The sequence below is a fragment of the Ascaphus truei genome, chromosome 11, assembly GCF_040206685.1.
Source record: "Ascaphus truei isolate aAscTru1 chromosome 11, aAscTru1.hap1, whole genome shotgun sequence".
NCBI classification, from domain to species: Eukaryota; Metazoa; Chordata; class Amphibia; order Anura; family Ascaphidae; genus Ascaphus; species Ascaphus truei.
This window is the reverse complement of record NC_134493.1, coordinates 26,930,739-26,952,359: the sequence shown is the minus strand read 5'-3', so window position 1 is coordinate 26,952,359 and position 21,621 is coordinate 26,930,739. Positions and strand designations below refer to the sequence as shown.

General features: G+C 43.3%; 1 protein-coding gene across 2 annotated transcripts in view; it reads left to right on the top strand.

The window, feature by feature from the left end:
* The window catches only part of LOC142463092 (uncharacterized), a 291,163-nt gene that overhangs the window by 7,097 nt on the left and 262,445 nt on the right, over positions 1-21,621 (top strand). For both annotated transcript variants that reach the window (XR_012787370.1, XM_075565366.1), the window contains exon 2: positions 18,394-18,444. Coding sequence is in view for 1 of the 2 variants with exons in the window: in XM_075565366.1 (XP_075421481.1) it covers positions 18,394-18,444 (51 nt within the window). In the remaining variant the exon portion in view is untranslated. The remainder of the gene's footprint in view (positions 1-18,393; positions 18,445-21,621) is intronic.

Below are 21,621 nucleotides of genomic sequence, written 5' to 3'. Positions count from 1 at the left end.
TTCCACACTAACAGAACATGTTTCTGGGAATCACACATTATGTTTGTGAATATCTAGCACATTAATACACCATGTGTTGGTATGCAGATTTTTATATAGCTTACTTGAGCTTTATTTATATATAGAAAGATGAACAGCCGGCGCTCCAATATAGCTCATTTAGGTCCGTGCATGTCCCATAATAAGTAGATAAACACACGATACCGTTCGCACGGGAGTCAGCAGACAGCACCACCCTGAGGAAGGGCCCGTTTGTGGGTCCGAAACGTTGGTGATTTGTGTAATTTTTTCTACAATATATGTTTATTTTTCACAAACCTGAGTGCTGTCTGCTGATTCCCGTGCGAACAGTATCGTATGTTTATATAGTATACAGTATACAGTATATAATTAAGTAGATAATTATATATATATATAGTTAATTATCTACTTAATTATATATATATACTAAATAAATATATATATATACACCTTTTTGAGGTTCAGTATATTTGTTTTAGCATTGTAAAAATTAGATTTTTCCATCTAAACATATATTTGATTATTATCCACATAAAATAGCGACTTTATATATTTTATAGATACTCATATTTATTGCGTGTTGTAAGTTAACCTTTTAGTAATTAACTAATAAGATTAGTTTGTAATTCATTGAGTTACAGCAGCTGAGGTACTTTTGGTGTTGTGGATTTATCCGCATGCATTATGTTATTGTTTTTATTTGATATATTCTTTGTAAGTTAGTTGTGTCTTATGTTTGAATAAAGCTGTAATTGTTGAGTGCGCAGTGACGTGTTGGCCGGCGGAGCACGACCGCGCACATTGCATGTTCCGGGCTAGAGCAGCTACTTTAAAAGCCCTTTGTAATGTTTAGGTCGGCACCTTGCTAAAGCGCCTCATGGCACGCTACGCGTACCGGCGGTCCTTTTATTTTACCGGTCCTATGACCTAATACATTTCTATTTTTATGGTAGTCACCCTTTCACCGTCTTATTGACTTGTGATGCGCCGCGCCTCCATTTTTGCTTAAGTGGTACCCACATAGTTACATAGTTACATAGTTACATAGTTACATAGTTACATAGTTACATAGTAGATGAGGTTGAAAAAAGACGTACGTCCATCAAGTTCAACCTATGCTAAATTTAGACGACAGATACTGTATCCTATATCTATACTTACTTATTGATCCAGAGGAAGGCAAACAAAAAAAACCCATTAAGGGGAAAAATTAATTCCTCAGTATGCTCAGCACATGAATGTACTGAGCATAGGATTTAACCCTTTCATTGCATGTGTAATACTAAAATATTTATATCTGAAGCACATCAACAGATGCATCTAGAATAGTTTTTTGGTCAATGGATTAACGTACACTGTGCTTTTTAATGATTAAAGGGAATGTAGGATATGTTTGCGTGGGCTACTATTGTACGTAGTGTTGCTGTATAACAATGTATTTACACATGAGATTGAGAATTTCAGAGGCAGAAGTTGGCACAGTACATTTTATTCACAGTTACTTCGCCGGGAATTGAAACAGGTTCGCGCTGAGCTGCCCGAAGCTCTTGCTGGCCAAGTTCAGGTTCAAGAAATTGGGTTCTAAAAAAGTGCGTCTTGACACAAAGTATAAAAGGTTTATCCCAGAACATAAGCCAGAGGAGTTTGCACAGTCAGACGTGACAAAGTATTTTGATGCAAAAATTAAATCTGGACAGAGTTTGATCCATTTTATTCTAATCTGGGCATCAGAAAATGCTCGTCCTATAGCAATGAGCAACTTCCCAGTTCACAAACTGATGTGGGTGAGACAAAATGGATGACATCTATACCCATCACATGACATTTTCCATATATAATCCCACTATTGTTTTACTAACTAATGTACAGCGCCCAGGATAAGGGCGCTAGGTAAATGTTTTCATAAATCATGTTCAAAATACCTCGCTGAGCTTTTCTTTTACGGCAAATACATTTCTTTTTTTATCGTTGACATTTTTGATTGTGTTTTCCACAACAAAACATATTACATTTCAACAGGAACACGAAATACCAGGTCACAGTGATTACAATATTCCTTTACGTTTAACAGTGCACTAAACCAGTAAATAATATATTAAAATCACATATACATTAGACAATGACAAACAAAAAATGAAATGAAATGTGAAATCGATGAGCCAGTTCTATCAGCGGTGCATCATTTCCCTCTGTACCCCCCCCCCCCTTACCCACAGTTGCAAATACATTTATATCCCGTTATATAATAATAATATAATCTATTAGCTAGCGAAAGTGACCCTGCTTGTTACATGTGTAATTATACTGTACTTCATCATCTTCTCCAATGCAGAGATTGACATTACGGACATAAAAATGAAAAGAAAATAACAAAAACATACAACAAATATGGATGAAATGAGTCACACATTTTTGTAGACGTAGTAAATGTCCAAAGAAGATAAACGCGCGGACAGGGAAGAATATCAAACATTATTCCACTGAATTTTTAGAGATGTCTTTGGAAAGGTACAAAAATATGAGAAAGCAGTAAGGGACCCACATATGAAAAATGTAGTAACTTTAAAATAAAACTATGTAGTAGCTGAGATGTTATAATACTTAAACTAAACTTAGAGGCAATCCAAGACATCGGTGTGTGTGTGTGTGTGTGTGTGTGTGTGTGTGTGTGTGTGTATATATAAAAGAGAGAGGAGAGAGCGCAAGCCCCATAGTATAAAACTGTATATTTAATGATGGGAAGGGGGAGGGGGGGGGGAAATACACTCACAAGGGTACAAGTGTTAAAAGCATTTCGTGATAATATCACCACCATCCGGTATCTGCACTTCGATCAAAAGGTCCGTCAGTCTCTGGGAGGTGAAGGATCCGTGATCATCAGGATGTTCAGGGCGTGAAAGAAGTAAAACCGGAATCGTGCTGGAATCCCAGAGAATCTCCTTGCTGGATGGCCTCTGTGATGTTGAACGCACGAACCGGCCTGTTCCTGCGCACACGTGATGACGTAATGTCCGTACGTTTTGCGTGATGACGCTCCCTGACGTGTTTCGTCACACTCGGGTGACTTTCTCAAAGGGTAATGGAGAGGGGATGGACACATGTATATATACACAAATGGTAACGTAGCAACCCCTAGAACCAGCTGAATGGGATATTACAGCAAAGAGAACTAAATAAACTGTTAAATACCACAATAATGACTATAAACATGGAGGTAAAAGGAAAAACGGACCAAACCATAGATCCTGGGAAGGCTCATATACAGGAATGTCATGAGGAGGATTTGTATGAAACATTAACATATGCTAATAAAAAAGAAAAGGGGTTAATTTCAAATGAATGAATAGTAATATGATTAAAATGAAATTAAAAATGTAATTACAACGTGTATAGGTGTCCCTCTATCATAACTAGATAAATGATATCACTGCTGGACTATACAATATCTATAATGGAAATTCCATCAGAGGGTCAATACCGTCAACTCACTGTAGTAAAAACGTGTATGAATTAACATGAACATAAAACTATAAATCAATAAATTCAATCACTACAAATCTGATAAAAGAAAAAGCAAGAGAGTACATGAAGACTAATTTACAAATATGTAAAAATATATCAAGGGCATAATCCATAAATGTACCTGATGGTCATAACTGAAGAATATCAAACTAAACTTAAAATACATCAACAATATAAAATTATAAATGTATATGAATATATGATTACAAATGATATATAAACCTAACAGAAAATAAACTAAAATATATAGACTGAATAGAACAAAATAATTTGTACTAATGTATTTGGTGTATAGCTAATATAATGCCGGCTTAATATGGAAATGTAGTGTACATGTAAAAAATATATACATAAAAAAATATATACATAAAAAACATGTGGATTTATGATTTTATATGTACTGCGAAAATGTGCGTCTGGAGACATATTTGCAAATGATGCAATAAATATATACTGTAATAAATATGAATGGATTTTCAAATTAAACAGATGCCAGCTCACAAGATCAGGAATAGGTCTCGGAGAGACTCGGACAAAAAGATGACAGAGGACTGCAGAGGAGACTCAGAAACAGGGACGGTATGCCCATCCGAAGAATTCAGACCAGCGTACTCACATCAAGACATTCATTTAGTCCACCAGGGGTCAAGGTGCCCAACTGGTGGATCCAGAAAGTTTCCCGCCTACAGAGGGTCTTGAATCGATCACCTCCTAGAGCACAAGGAGAAATGCTCTCAAGTCCCATGATGGTCATGGACTTGGGATCCTGGTTGTGTCTGGATTTAAAATGTCGTGAGACACTGTGTGTATTTAATCCTTTTATAAAATTTCTCCTGTGCTCCAGGAAGCGGGTACCCAAGGACCTAGTGGTGCGACCAACATATTGTTGACCACAACCACATTGAATGAGGTAAATAATGTAGTGCTTAAACAGTTAATAGAACTGGTAATAAGATGCGTGGTCCTTCTGATTCCTGAAAAGAATTGGGATTTAATAAGAATGTGTCTGCATGTAATACACCTACTACGTCCGCATTTATGATTTCCCACAGGACCCCCACAAACAGGAAGTGTAGATCGATGAACTGTCCTGAGTTTGGTGGGAGCTAAAATACTTTTGATATTTCTTGCCTTCCTGTAAACTATAGAGGCTTTCTCTGGCAGGATGGACCACAAATGGGGGTCACACTTAAGGATGCTCCAGTGATTGTTAAGGATTTTATCAATGGATCTAGAGGACTGATTATATGTAGTAATAAACCTCACAGTGGATGGACCAGTCTTAATTGATTCTCTCGGAGCATCATAGCTGGTACGTGTATCTTTCTTAGATTTAATTTTAGATTTATTCAATAAATCTGACCTGTCTAGAGAGCCGACCTTACTGAGGGAGTCGGAAACCAGAACGGGATCATAACCTTTGGACAAGAAATTTTCTCCAAGTATATCAGACTGGCTCAAAAAATCAATATCCCTGGTACAGTTTCTGCGCAATCTATGAAACTGGGACATTGTTGAGCCACCGTTTGTGGTGATTGCTGGACGCATAAACATAGTTGTTAACAGATACAGACTTAAAGTGTGTGGTTGTGATGATATTGAAGTCTGAATCTGTTGTAAGGACTAAATCAAGAAATATTGTAGAAACAGCATCAATTGCAAATGTAAATTTGAGTCCAAATTGATTATCGCTGAAGGAACTAAGAATATTGGAGAACACCGACTCTTCACCATCCCAAATAATAATGATGTCATCTATGAAACGGCCGTAGTACACGAGGCCCGCCCCAAGCTGTTGATTTAGCCACACAAATGTCTCCTCCCAATAACCCATGAAGAGATTTGCGTAGCTAGGGGCGAACCTCGTGCCCATTGCCGTTCCACAGATTTGCAAATGGAAAGTGTCATCAAATAAAAAATAATTGTGCGTTAAAATAAAATGAATACTTTGCAAAATAAAGTGTTTGTGTTTGTCTGGGAAAGATAAGTCCTTGTCCAGCCAATATTTAATGGCCTCAATCCCCCTAGCATGGTCAATGCACGTGTAAAGAGATGTCACGTCACATGTGGCCCATAAATAGGTAGACTTCCATTTAATATCCGAGATCGAGTCGATGACATGGAGCGTATCCCTAATATGTGACCTGAGCTGAGCTACAAGGGGTTGAAGGTAATAATCAACATATTGGGATAGGCCAGACGTCATCGACTCGACCCCAGAGACAATGGGCCTGCCAGGGGGACTGAGCAAGGACTTATGAACCTTTGGTAAGTGATAAAAGATAGGAATGCGTGGATGTGTATTGAATAAAAATTTGAATTCCAATTTAGAAATGATAAAATCCACCAGTGCATTAGTGAGAAGTTCCTTCAGCAAAAATTGGTAGCTATCAACCGGATCAGATTCCAACACCGTGTACGAGGCCAAGTCACCCAGGAGTCTGCGTGCCTCCGTGAGATTTGTAGTGATTGAATTTATTGATTTATAGTTTTATGTTCATGTTAATTCATACACGTTTTTACTACAGTGAGTTGACGGTATTGACCCTCTGATGGAATTTCCATTATAGATATTGTATAGTCCAGCAGTGATATCATTTATCTAGTTATGATAGAGGGACACCTATACACGTTGTAATTACATTTTTAATTTCATTTTAATCATATTACTATTCATTAATTTGAAATTAACCCCTTTTCTTTTTTATTAGCATATGTTAATGTTTCATACAAATCCTCCTCATGACATTCCTGTATATGAGCCTTCCCAGGATCTATGGTTTGGTCCGTTTTTCCTTTTACCTCCATGTTTATAGTCATTATTGTGGTATTTAACAGTTTATTTAGTTCTCTTTGCTGTAATATCCCATTCAGCTGGTTCTAGGGGTTGCTACGTTACCATTTGTGTATATATACATGTGTCCATCCCCTCTCCATTACCCTTTGAGAAAGTCGCCCGAGTGTGACGAAACACGTCAGGGAGCGTCATCACGCAAAACGTACGGACATTACGTCATCACGTGTGCGCAGGAACAGGCCGGTTCGTGCGTTCAACATCACAGAGGCCATCCAGCAAGGAGATTCTCTGGGATTCCAGCACGATTACGGTTTTACTTCTTTCACGCCCTGAACATCCTGATGATCACGGATCCTTCACCTCCCAGAGACTGACGGACCTTTTGATCGAAGTGCAGATACCGGATGGTGGTGATATTATCACGAAATGCTTTTAACACTTGTACCCTTGTGAGTGTATTTTTTCCCCTCCCCTCCCCCTTCCCATCATTAAATATACAGTTTTATACTATGGGGCGGGCGCTCTCGCCTCTCTCTTTTCTACAGATTCCATAGGATGTGGTTTATCCTTTTGAGAGCAGCCGGAGACCCCCTCTACCAACGTCACCATTTTCATTGATGAACTATTTTCAAAGGACTGGTTTTCACTTTATTTTCTTTTTTCTTTTTGCTTATTATTATATGTGTGAATTTTAGGTGATTTATTCATTTAATTAATTTAATATTTCATTTGTTTTATGCACAGGCACTAATACATATATCACGTCATTGTGACATTATTATCACATCAATTTTATCACTATTAATATCCTTTTTAGGCGCTGCTTTTTTTTGTTTTGTTAGTCCTTGATATATATATATATATATATTTTTTGTATCCCCCTGAGGAAGGTCCCATTCTGTAGGACCGAAACGTTGGGTTTCTGGATGTATTTTTGCTTTCACTAATACACTTTGATCTTCAACATTGAGTGCTGTCTCTTGTTTACCAATCCTTGGAACGGTAACGTATAACCACATTCTCTATATGGGACGTGCACCTGTGGCTTAACAGCACCTATTGGAGTGCCAACTGCCTTATCTGAATATATATTTATATATATATGTGTGTGTGTAAAAATCTATAAGATAAATGAGACTTTTGGTTTACATCCTTTGATCAAATAATGCCAAGCCTGCTAACCACGTTAAGGTAAGTCTCTATAGCAGGTCCCTACACTAAATGCATACTGTACTAATGTTATGTGAAATAAACCCAGAAGGGGTTAATATATCCAAGCATATGCTTATATAACATAGTGCAGTTAAAACCTGGTATATACCAGTGAAGATACTCACATGTTGCAAGTAAAGTAAATAGTGAAATACAGGGACCTTGCTGGGAGATTATATACCTTGAAGAGGAGGGGCTGGCCTCCAACAAAATGCCCAATAAGCAGTTGCAGGTGATTGGCTAAATATATTAATTACACCCTATTAGTGTTGCCCTCAAGGAGCGTGCTGCTAAGGATTAAAATCGGCCAACAGAAAATGTAAAACAAATATATTATCGCCGCGCTTCTCCGTGTAAGGAGCATGCAGCTGGCGAAGGGAATGGCCATACAAATGTGCAAAACAGAAAGTGAATCCCTGTGCTTCTCCCTTTGGGAGACATCGGATTTTTTAGCTATATATATATATACATATATATATATATATTTGCATGCCATTTCCCAGAATCCCTTGCTGCAGTGAAAGTGCTGTGTGCTGGGTGATAACGGTGAAAGGCGGGGTTGCAGACCTGTCTAAGACATGCAAATGAGCATGCAGGAATATTTCCATTTGCTATATATATATATATATATATATATACATACTAGCTGATATACTCGGCGTTGCCCGGGATGTAAATCCGTAATAGGTAGTATTATGTATAAATAGAGGAACAATAGGATGACTATTTGGTGGAAAGGTTGTATAATAATGTTGAAAAGAAACATGGACGAAAATGTAATACTATGCGGTTCAAAAGTAAAGACACCACAGTACAATGTATATTTTGGTGACATAAATGATGTAAAATGTGAGGTGTGTGTCCCGCTAGGGTGTGAGGGGGCGGGTGGGTGTTCAGTACGGGTGGCGAGTGGGTACCCACCGCCTCCCGCCTCACACCCACCCGCCACACTCACACCCCTACGCACCGACATCACTGACCAGCCGCCGCCGCACTCACAAGACACCCGCTGCCTCACACCCCAGCGGGACCCCCACCCACAGCCAGCACTCACTACCCACTCGCCACCCGTACTGAACACCCACCCGCCGCCTCACACCCGCTCACACCATAGCGGGACACCCACCCATAGCCAGCACTCACTACCCACTCGCCACCCGTACTGAACACCCACCCGCCGCCTCACACCCGCTCACACCATAGCGGGACACCCACCCATAGCCAGCACTCACTACCCACTCGCCACCCGTACTGAACACCCACCCGCCGCCTCACACCCATTCACACCCTAGCAGGACACACACCTCACATTGTACATCATTTATGTTACCAAAATATACATTGTACTGTGGTGTCTTTACAATAAACCATTTTTAAACAACAACATCGTATTACATTTTCTTCCATGTTTCTTTTCAACATTATTATACAACCTTTCCACCAAATAGTCATCCTAATGTTCCCCTATTTATACATAATACTACCTATTACGGATTTACATCCCGGACAACGCTGGTTATATCAGCTAGTTTACTATAAATGTCTATTCTGTCAGCCAAGGCATATACCAAAGTGCCAGGATGTCTGGATAGACATCGTAGCTCAAAGAGGAGACGGGATGTTGAGCGATGTAGGGGTGCTATGTGGTCGGGGCAGGGCGGAGTACTGAGTCTGGAGAACAGAGACCCCCTGCGGGGAGGACACTCTGATCTGCCAGACTCAGTGGAGCCTGCCCAGTAGGTGGCAATGGGTTTACTGGGGGAGGTGGCAGAATGTCGGCGCTTTTCCCATTGGTCAATTCGTATGTCCCACCCACGGCGCATCCCGAGCCAGCTTGGCACGCCCCTTCCTCTGACATCAGCCAAAGGATGAGCCTCGATTCCTATTGGCTCTCCTCCTACTTCCATGCTGAACATAGAACAGCGGAGGGTATGTAAGGAGAAGCCCCAGTCAGAAAACCAGACCATCTTGTGACTTGTGTCGATGAAGCTAGGGAGGACTTTTCAAAGTTGCTCTGCTATTTGGAACAGAAGTTCCCGGCTTCGTTTTGAAGCTAGGAAAGTCTGCCCTGCAGAGACTAAGTCAGACGCGAGGTCCAAGTTCTCATTTGGAACATAGCGGTCGCGGCTAGGAACTGAAGCCAAAAAGAGGACCAGGAAGCCCGGGTGTATATCCCGGTCAGGTTAAGCGTACCGAAGCATACGCCCTGCACATATTTTAGCCCAGATTTCACCCCCAGCGCCCCAGTAAGTGTGTATATTTCCTGTGTGTTTGTATTTCACGGTGTGTACACGGGTTTACCTGAATAAACCTCCTTTTATTCCACTACTGTGTTTTTCCTAGTGAATGCCGGTATAAATTTGTTAAAAGTCCTGGTCTCCCGTGACAATATATATATAGAATATATATAAGAAGCAGGGGGTTTCTGGAGCTGAACCCCGTTAATTTCAGCTCTGGGGAGCCCCTGCTTCTGGAGATACATACCTACGTATTGGGTGCCGGTAGCCGCTCTCCTCGGCTTTCAGGGTACACAATATGTCCGCTCTTCAGATATTTCCCATCCTGTGGGCCAATAGGAAGCTGTGACATCATCGGTACCTATTTGCCCATGTGACGCGGGAGCTTCAAATTTAAAATGCTGCTTGCTGAGCCGGAGCAGATACCGGCACCTACCTTGCAGGTAAGTATCTCTGGAAATAGGGGGCCCCAAGAGAAAATTAACAGAGTTGAGCTCCAGAGACCCCCTGCTTCAATTCCATATTAATTTTTTATTTTATTTTTTTAATTGCCGTTTTGGGTTGCTCCTTTAAAGCAGCAATTCCCCCTAATTGTTTTCTTTGGGCTGGGGGGTCCTCTCGAGGTGAACCACACTATTTATTTTAGCTCCGGGCACCCTCCGGTTCCCAAGATACTTAACGGTTTAGCTGCCGGTGTTTCACCTCTGATCCGAGAAATCAAAATGGCTGCCAAATTCTGCCACTCGATAGGAATCCGCATTGTCATCAGGTGGATGATGTTGCTGCCTCCTATTGATTGACTGCGGGTGCCATCTTTGAAAATCCAGTCTGGAATACTAGTAACTAACTCGGAGGTAAACATAGCATGGTTCAGCTCCTGGTTCGTATTCTGTAAAAGAATCAGTATGTAAAATAAGTCTGACTTTGAGAATGAACATGCTGCATTAAGCCTCGTCCATGGTTGTTGCTTGCTGGCGGAGGCGCGCTTCCGCTCAGCACTGAGCCCCTACAGCCGCAATTAGAGCGGCTTTAGTAGGGGCTCGACTACGCTTCCGCAAGCGCGCGGAAACGTAGGTCTTAGGGAAATTTAAAATTTCTCCGCTTGCCGGAGCGCAGGGCCGGTCACGTGAGCGGTTCGCCCAATGAGGGCGAACCAGCTCTGTGACATCACTGGCCCGCCCCCGGCCCGCCCCCTGACGGCGCGCAGGGAAAGCACCCGCAAGGCCAGGGAAAGCACCCGCTTTCCCTGAGCCTCAGAGCGCCTCAGCACGCCAGCGGGAAGCTTGGCCGAGGCCTTATACAGCTGAGTAAGCTTTTGACTGGCACTTGCTTCTTCTGCTTTCAGAAAGGAGACCCAAAACTAATAGGGATGTCCAGAAATTATAACAGACAACACACCCTGCTCCCACATACTCCCACATACATAACCGTACAGATTTTGGCTGCCGTAACTTCTACTGTGCCAGGGATCAGTTAATGTAAAAAAAAATGTCCTTTAAAGTAGTAGCTGTAGTGGGCTATGTGTATATTCAAATATTTAGCATCACATACATGGCAGTGACTGTAAGGTGTCTTTCTTGGCACACCGCTTAGTAAACATGCCCATTATCATCATGTACGGCACACCTGTGAGCACGTGACCTGCATATGGGACAAGGGTTAATATAATACACACTGTAGCTGAGTCACTTTTCTCCACGCATGGACCCTCAAATGACCAATATCTCCCCTCGATCCTTCCCCATAAACCATCTGTCACGAACAGCACACAAGTGAGCATGTGACTTAGATATGCAACCAGGGCTAATACACACGTCTACTCTAGCCACCCCACCTTTCTACTGCGCAAAGTACTTTCAATTAGTTAATATTAAGATTCACCTGCAGCAGAGACCAGAATTAAAGGGATACACATTCAGGCAGGAAATCTACACTGCACTGAAGAAAGCCACAAAACCACAGATGGACTCTTTTCCCCAATCCCCAGAGGAGAGAGAGACTGCTGAAGCAGGTAAACCTTACTTGCCTATCACAATAATGTGTAATATGGTTGTTGAAAAAGGGGCGTTTGCCTTCCAGCCATAGTCAAGGTTCAAGAAGTGAGTTAGCGCTCCAGAGGAGCTAGGCTTTGTTTATTGTTTTCTTTAAAAAAAATAAAAAATTGCGCTGAAGCAGTGAATACAGACAGTGACCCACGAGCGGTACTGATTCTGGAAGTATAGGCTGCCACACCGCATAGGACTATCAGCTGTGAATGGAGTATATGCAGAAAAGTATGAATATTGATGCAAGACTGTGCTGAAGCAGGGAAACTTTTACAGACGGTGACCGGCGCAAGGTACTGATTCTGGGAATTTAAAATGGCCGTCCAGCTGAAGTGAAATACAGACTCTGCAAAACTAGGGAAGAAAATGTGTTCCTGGTGTAAAGAACCCCACCATACGAAGCAGTGTCCCTTCAGGCCTTATTCAGACGATGAGAGTGAATACGTACACAGTACTGCTGATGTTTTAAAACTTACCAAAGGAAAGAAAAAGAAAAAGTCTACAGATATGCCTGTGAGAGCTACGACCCACACAAGCAAAATATGCCCACCTGTAGGACTACCACAATTTTGGGTTCTAGCAAAAACAGTGGCAACAGCTGCAATAGCGCCTCCTGAGGTCAGGAAGAAAAATACACCTGGTAGCCCCCAAAATGGAGGACAAGATGCAGCGTTCCTGTAATGAACCCTACCCCACAGAAGAGTGGCCCTTCCAGATCGATGAGGAGGAAGATATCTCTTATGGGGAACCCAAACCGAGTCACACCCACAAAACACCCCAAGAATGGTGGAGGTGCCTGAACTCGGTACGAACCGAAAAGACCGCCCCCTTTGATGACGAATATGATCGTCAGGAGAAAGAGCGGGAGCAACAGATCACCGAATATTTCTGTCAGCTAGCGCAACTGCAAGGAAAACCTGGCGTATGCAATGAAGCTGCTGAAGTTTCAAATTAAGACGGAGACCCCAGTATTCCTGATGGGACGGAGTCATCCACAACAAAAAGACAGAAAAAGAAAAGCGGTTCTTCACTTACCGTGGAAGGAACAGACACGTCCGCAGATCCAGCGGAGAGAAAGGGGGTCCGAGATGCCCTGCAGCCTAGAGAAAATGGAGAATCCGTCCCTCGGATGACCGAATATCCAGAGGGCCCAAGGCAGATGTCGTGTACCCCAAAGAAGTGTCTGTCCGGAGCTAATAGTGAGAAACCCTCAACCAACCATACCAGGGAAGCGGAGCCAGAACCAATGAGTGGCGATCCCTTGACCAGCTCTGAAAATGCCCTGAAAATTGCCAGGCGTGACTGTGATCTGCTCCGGGAACAATTGAAACTTGAGATGGAAGATAATGCTGAGCTACAGAAGACAGTTCTCGCAATGTACTCTGAATCTGGAACAGAATTGGACAATCTCAAGTCTGAGCTAGATGCTGCAAACATTACTATTGCCACCATGGTGGAAAAGCAGAGCCAATCCGATAAAATGATGGCTAAGCTGAAGCGGAAGTATGAAGAGGTACTGAAGGAGATTAGTCTTTCAGCAAGAGGTTCACAGTCTTCGCCTAGGACTGAATGCCTCACAACAAGAGGTCAACAGTGTCCGGACAGAGGTGGACATATCCCAGAAGGAGGTTCATACACTCCGCACAGCACTGGATGCCTCACACCACGAGATCGGCAGCTGCAACACAAAACTGGAAGTCTCCAAAAAGGAGCTTCACAGTCTCGCTGAGGAGCTGGACAATTAAAAAAAAACTATTGTCAATCTTAATATAGATCTCAAAGTCTCTCAGAAGGAGCTTAAGGCTAAGGCCCCGCTCCCAGAGTCAGCGCACTGCACTGCAGACAGGCGGTGCGCTGACATACACAGACCGCGATATGCGGTCTGTAGGGAGCGGGAGCCGGAGCGGGAGGTGGGCGGGAGTGGGAGGTTTGACAGGGAGGGGGGCGTGGCTTGAGCGGAGGGACCCGCTACTCTCCCCTCCACGGACTCGGGCTGGAGCTGCTGATGGTAAGTATTAAACACACACGCAGGCACTCATACATACACACACACAGGCAGGCACTCACGCACTCATACACACACACACGCGCACGCACACACAGGCAGGCACTCAAGCACACACACACACACACACACACACACACACACACACACACACACACACACACACACACACACACACACACACACACACACACACAGACAGAGGCAGGCACTCACACACTCAGGCACGCACATACACACACACAGGCATGCACGCACTCAGACACACACACAGACAGGCACTCACGCTGCTTTCACTCCATACCTCCCAGCTCCCCGAAGCCTCTCCTCCTCCCGAAGCCTCCCCTCCCCATTGGCTCACAGCCACACCACGTGACGCGTCAACGCTAGACATCACCATTTTCTTGTGTCCCCTAGCGGCTGACGCGCCACAGCGTGTAGTGCTCTGTGCCGCCAGGGGGGACAGGGACCGGCTCAGCAGGATTTCCCTGCTGGTGGGGAACTCGCGACATGGCCGCCCGCGCAAACGAGCGCAGCGGGACCGAGGCCTAAGACCCTTAACCTAGAGACGGAAGTCTCACGCCAGGAGACAGTCAGTCTCCAAGCAGAGGTGCGAAAATGGAAGGCGGACTACAAGGAGGCCTGAATATTACAGAGACTGAAAAAAGAGAAAATTTAAGACTAAAAAAAGAAAATTCTGAGTTGACAGACCACGTCAATGGAAAGAATGAAAAGCTCCACGAGTTGGAAAAAAAGAAATTTCTGGAAGGTGAAAAGGTTGAAGCAGAGCACCGACTGCAGAACCAACTACAAGGTCTGCATACACACCTCCAGAATACCGAGGAGAAGCAGCGAACTCTGCAGGAAGAAAATCTGCGGACTGCTAAAGAGGTACAAGCGCTGCAGGAACGTCTGAATATCCAGTGCGTCCCCACAGAGCAGTATGAGGAGCTAAAGGCCACGCTGCATGTCACCAGAGCCTCGCTGAAGGCGGAGCTTAGAGATCAGGTGACTGTATGAGCGGGAGAAGGCCCAGAAACTGTAGCAAGAGTTGGAGAGACAGAGAGTCTTGAGTCCATCCCCTTGAGTCAGTACACCAAGGAGAAAACAGACGTAGCGGCAACCTTGACGACAAAAATTACAGAGCTCCAGAATATGAAGGAGACACTGATACAAACTCAGAGAAAGCAAAGTGCGCAGATAAATTCCCTGAGAAGAGACTTGCAAGATGCACTCAAAAAACAGGGATCTCTCGTGGATGAGATTACAGTACTACAGGGATAAGTATTGACCCTGAACAAGCATCAGTATCCCACAGCAACAAAAACCCAAAGGAAAAAGGGTACAGTGAGAGCTGGGAGCACCGCTCGCCTAACAAACAAGGTTGCAAAGTCTGAACCACCTAAACAAGCACTAGCTAAACCTTCAGCCACCGAACAGGCAACAAAAAAAGGTATACATGCAGAATCAAAACCAGAATAATCCTTAGCTGATGAAGCTGAAAAGATGGGACATTCTCTGGAAGTGGATGTGAAATTGCAACTCAATCCCAAAGAACCTGAGCTAGCAACTCCATTGAGTGGAAAAAGTGCAGAGAGAAAGCTTCAAGAGCGGAAAACTCAAAAGGGCTGTTCTTAAACGCTCTATAACTGTTGCCATACAGTCTGCCTACAATAAGAGGAGCACCCGACGCGAGGGAAATCTCATGACCGCACACACAGTAAAAAGACTATTCTTAGAAAAAGTCCTCCTCGAGCGACTGAGGAGTGCTGATCTCAAGCACCTTTGGGAGGAGACACGAATAAACTGGAGAAAGGACTCCAATCCCAGCGGGACTGAGGGTTCTCTTCCTCCATCCACTCTCATTCAAGTCACAGAGATATCTCGAATGAGAGTGGAAGGATGGGCTTTGGCCATGGTAAGCCCGAGCTTCCCACAAACAGGGGAGGTATGTAACAGGGACTTATCCCTGTTAAGAATCTTGCCTCTAATCCAGCAGTGTGCCTGTTGATTGCAGGTGTGCAATCAACCACTCCACCTGCCTAATCACAGTTCTGTGAAAAAGCCTGTTCCCAGAAACAGGAAGGAGATTTTCCTCAGTACACAAGGGTGCTGACAAGAGGAAAGAGGTCTTGAACAGAAAGGCTCTGCTGAAATCAAGACACCCAAAGGCCTAAGTTCCTGGACACAGGGGACCCAGGAACCTACCAGAGACTGACATGAAGGGCCACCTGCTTTAAGGTATCTCTTGAGACTTTGGGGAATAGGGTGGTAATGGGATTATCCCTCGAGTCCTGGAGAAAGGGACTGGGGAAGTAAGTTAGCCCTTAAACAGGGATAGGCGTTTGTTGTTTTCATATGTTTTGCTGTATTAAAGGGACAGGTGCAATAAAGCCTTATTTTAATTTCACCTTAAAAAAGGTCTCCATTGCATACCTCTGCCCACATCTCTTACACTGTCCAAAACACCTCTGTTGAATTCTGATTTTCTATTCAAACATGCCAACATTAATGCCCCTGACCTTCTGCATTGAAACACATAAATCCCACTGTCATGATCAGGGTATGAGGGGTTAATGGGATGTGTATATGTTGATCTGCATCCCCCTGCTTCAGCAGAATGGCCCCAGGTCTCAGATGTATTTCCCCAGCAGTCTGTGTTATATTACTATGTGTGTATAAATCATGTCAGGAGGGAAAGGGTTAACCATATTGTGTATATGTGGATCTGCATTTCCCCGCTTCAGCAGAATTAATTGCTATGTTATGTATTAACATGGAGGGAGGGGGAGAATTGTATTTTATCCTTGACAATGGATAAAGTGTAAAAAATGATAACTTTTGCTATATACATGCTACGAAGGTTCAATTTGGACATGTTTTCCTATGCAACGAACACAGGTTGCATACATATCGTTAATCTGATTTATGACATGTGAAATATAGTTGAGTTATCACTGTTTTTACTATAACTTTGGATATAGGTTTGGAAGCTTGCCAAATGGCAGCTTTGATATGTAATTGTACAATCAAAGGAGGCTACTTGAAAGGCTTTGTTGTGGAGAAGTTCCTCAGAGGTAAGAAAAGGCCTGTACATCAATGGAGGTGAGTCGCCTCATTGCATATGCAGCCAGCTCTCACAGATGGGTACTAACCATTGTGACCTGTCAAACGTAACACCCTACATGAAAGACCCCTGCCCAATAAGCATTTTTGCTAGACAGGATGGCAACGAAGGCATCAGATCATAGTTTTTTTATAAATGGGCGTGCCAAGTAGCTACAGGGGAGGGGTGTATTAATGAGGGGCTGGGTAAACCCAGTTTCTCGCGTTACCTGGCAACCTGTGATTGGGACAAGGTAATTGTTCACCAATAACTGAACTGCCATGTTAGGAATGGGGTTCTGCGTCTATATAATTGCTTGCACCCCTTATTCCTGTGCTTGTCTTGACCTATAACAACTAAGGAGCTGCTATTCGGCTGAATATCTTCTTGTCCAACCTCAGTAAGTGTAAATATTTCTGTAATGTTATTTGCTTGATGTATTGTCTGTTCTGCTCATAGGAAATAAACTCATTCAGTTTACTATATCCTAGTCTTGGACAATTTGGCCCGGTTATTCTATATATTGTCTGTTCTCTCGTGACACCCACCACTATCGTAAATCTGCTCTCCTGACATTTTTAAGACTTAGAAAAAAAACAACTTCTTTTAACCTTAAAAAAGTCTTGACTGAATAAATAAAGGGCCTCATAACTTAATTTCTCTAATACTTAGACAGACGTCATCTTCACTGTTATGTCTGTGTACTTCACATACACGCCTGCATTTAAACTTTGGCAGCCTAACGCCTATTTTTGCAGGACAAACCATTCTCTGTCTTTGGCACTTCTTACCCATGCAGTGTGTGGTATGATTTGATTAGTCGTATTGCAACGATGCCAAATATGGTACTTGTTGGTATTTAGAATAGATGTCGTCACATGACATCCTCATTTTTTTTATAAAGTCCTCCAACTAAGTGGTGACCTCTCTCTGTGAGGCACAAGTGATCATTCAAGAATGTTAGTTTAATTTGAGGCTGACAGCTAAGGATCTGGCAATCGTTCTCAGCCTTCTAAACTACACATATTTCACTGTTAGTGTGCCATCAGTGATAGCCCCCCTCCCAATTAAGCCTCTTTGTAGATCAGCACAGACACAGGAAGGGTCTTGACCTGTCACAAACCCAATTTCTTGTATTTTTAACATCATTTTCTAACCAATTTTAACCATTGAAGCACCAGATTGATTAAAATACTTCATATCCCCCGCCATTTTAATTACAATTATACTATGTCATTTTAGCGGGGTCGTAATTTTTCTTACAAAACGAAAATGCTGCTTTTCATGGAATAAAACAACTTGATGATTGATTAGATTATATATGAAGGTAATGTAGAAACCGGTAAGCATGAAAGAAATATAAAGCTAATAAACCAAGAACATGCCTAGTGGATTGTATCAGGTATTTACCTATGACATTAAAATATTAATTTTCCTTGATTTTACAGAAACCCCACAGAATTTGGGAGAGGAGGGCTCTTGCATGTCAGAATGTACAGGTCAGTATATATATTTGTCTTACCCCCAGTGTACTATGCATAAAAACATAGAATTTGACGGCAGATAAGAAACATTTGGTCCAGCTGGTCTACCCACTTTCCTATCTGCTGTAAAACCTTCTACCTTATTTTATCCTTGGCTTTTCTTCATATTTAGAATAACCTTGTGTCTATCACAGACTGTTGAATGAATTCCCCAACTGTATTAACCCCTGACACCTCTGTTGGGAGGCTATTCTAGGAATCCACCACCCTTTCCATGAAGAATGACTTCCTCACCTTTCACCTGTGCTGCCACCTTCCAGCTTGAGAGTGTGACCTCTTGTTCTAGCACTTCTCTTTCTTTAAAATATTCTTCCCACCCTGTACTTTGTTGAAACCTGTTATGTATTTGAAAGTTCATGGTGGTAAGAGATAGTATATATTGTATCACTCTAGGCCTACATTTGTTTATCCAGTGTTAAAGTAGAAATTAATTGCAACATGGTTGCCGTCATGGTTCCCTTCTCATATAGAGTTCTGTGCCTGCTCTCAGCACTTTCCAAAATGAAATACACATTGCTTGAAAAAGAATATACTAGTTTCCCTGCCCTGGAGAGGTTACACTCTAAGCAGAGTGGTGGCACTCAAACGATACCTGCGGATTTGTAATGTAAGTGCATATAAAATAGCTGTGTAATCCCAGATTCCTCAGTTACAATAAATGAAGATGGAGAAAGTTTGACGTGTGCAGCACAGAGCTGGGAGAAGGTGGACTACCATTGCTTGAAATACTATTAAAATAACGTTTATTCTTATTGGCATTATGCATTGTATGTAGGGTTACCAGGTGTCCAGTATTGAACTGGAATGTCCTGTATTTAGAAACTCTGTCCAGTAAATTCTTCGAGGTCATACCCCTCTGGACATAGTGACCTGACCGACTTGGGGGGCCTGTGGAATTTAGCCGAGAAGGGAGAGAGTTGGCTGTTGCTAGGGGGCTGAGCAGCTCCCTCCATCCTGATTGGCTGCTGCTGGGTAATGCAGCCAACCAGGAAGAGATGTCAGGAGCCAAAGGAGATAGGATGGAGCGGGGAGCATGGAGCGGGGACATAGGTGGACATAGGTGCGTGTGTGTCTCAAGCGCATCTCACCTTTCACAATTGTCTCCAGTATTTTTGAAGTGCATTGCTTATTGCTTATAAACATGATTAAATATGATCGAATACCTAACATTGGGGATTTTATTGTTAGATTTTGTAATATAAACCACAGAAGGTAATATGTATGGCAAAAGCCCAGAGAGACCCGGCAACAATCCGGTATAAGGAGGGATAACAATGGCAGAATTACTGTGCATTGTATATATATATATATATATATATATATATATATATATATATATATATATATATATATATATATATATATATATATATATATATATATATATATGTATATATATATATGTATATTTATGTATGTGTTTTACTTATTGGTAGACTATAGTGAATAATTAAATTTGATTGTTTGTATATAGTGCAAAGATGTATATTACAAAATGTGATAATATTAAAATAGAAAATGCAATGAAAAATACATAATAATCAATAAACTGTATAATGAAACACAAACACCTTAAGTGAAAAAAGGAGGTGCAAAAGTGCAAAAAAGAGAAAATAAATAAAGTCCAACCAGTCCTTTAAATGTTAGTCCATGAATGGAGGTAAATGATGCTGACAAGGGGGTCTCCGGCTGCTCTCACATGGGATAAACCACATCCAGGAATATCTACAAACAGAAAAAGAGAGAGAGAGCGCACGCCCCATAGCATAACACTGCAGGATTTATTATGAAAAAAGGAAGGGAAAGGGGGGGGGGAGGAATCACACTCACAGGATAAAAAAAGCTGTGTGTGCTGTGCACGCGCATAGTAAGTGAAACTTCGTGTGTTGTCAGCATCATATAAAGTAACAAAAATATTATTATTGCATAGAGCATGAGTAAATTTGATTGGCGGGGTCATGTTTATTGGCAGCAGTACCAGCATCATGGATGTTGAGCGGGTGGGGGAGCTCACAGGGGTGGGGGGGAAATAGGCACATCATTCAGGGATAGGGGGAATAGGCACATCATTCAGGGGCAGTGTTTGGCGCATCAGTGGGGTGTGTGCGTGCGTGTGTCAGAGTGTGCGTGCGTGTGTCTGAGTGTGCGTGCGGGTGTCAGAGTGTGCGTGCGGGTGTCAGAGTGTGCGTGCGGGTGTCAGAGTGTGCGTGCGGGTGTCAGAGTGTGCGTGCGGGTGTCAGAGTGTGCGTGCGGGTGTCAGAGTGTGCGTGCGGGTGTCAGAGTGTGCGTGCGGGTGTCAGAGTGTGCGTGCGGGTGTCAGTGTGCGTGCGGGTGTCAGTGTGCGTGCGGGTGTCAGTGTGCGTGCGGGTGTCAGTGTGCGTGCGGGTGTCAGAGTGTGCGTGCGGGTGTCAGAGTGTGCGTGCGGGTGTCAGAGTGTGCGTGCGGGTGTCAGAGTGTGCGTGCGGGTGTCAGAGTGTGCGTGCGGGTGTCAGAGTGTGCGTGCGGGTGTCAGAGTGTGCGTGCGGGTGTCAGAGTGTGCGTGCGTCAGAGTGTGTATGTGTCAGTGTCTCAGTGTGTATGTGTCAGTGTGTGTGTGTCTGTGTGTCAGTGTGTGTGTGTGTGTGTGTGTGTGTGTGTGTATGTGTGTCAGTCAGTGTGTGTGTGTGTGTGTGTGTGTGTCAGTGTGTGTGTGTATGTGTGTCAGTGTGTGTGTGTATGTGTGTGTGTGTATGTGTGTCAGTGTATGTGTGTCAGTGTGTGTGTGTGTGTGTCAGTGTGTGTGTGTGTGTGTGTGTCAGTCAGTGTGTGTGTGTGTCAGTCAATGTGTGTCTGTCTGTCTGTGTCCTGCAAACCCCCCCAGCACACTTGTCCTCCCCCCAGCACCCTTATCCTTTCTCTGCAGCACCCTTATCCTGCCCCCAGAACATTTTCCTGTCCCCAGCACCTTTCAGCAGTCTCCCCCCCCCAGCACACTTGTCCTCCCCTCAGCACCCTTAACCTTTCTCTGCAGCACCCTTATCCTGCCCCCAGCACATTTTCCTGTCCCCAGCACCTTTCAGCAGTCTCCCCCCCCCAGCACACTTGTCCTCCCCCCAGCACCCTTATCCTGCCCCCAGCACCTTTCAGCAATCT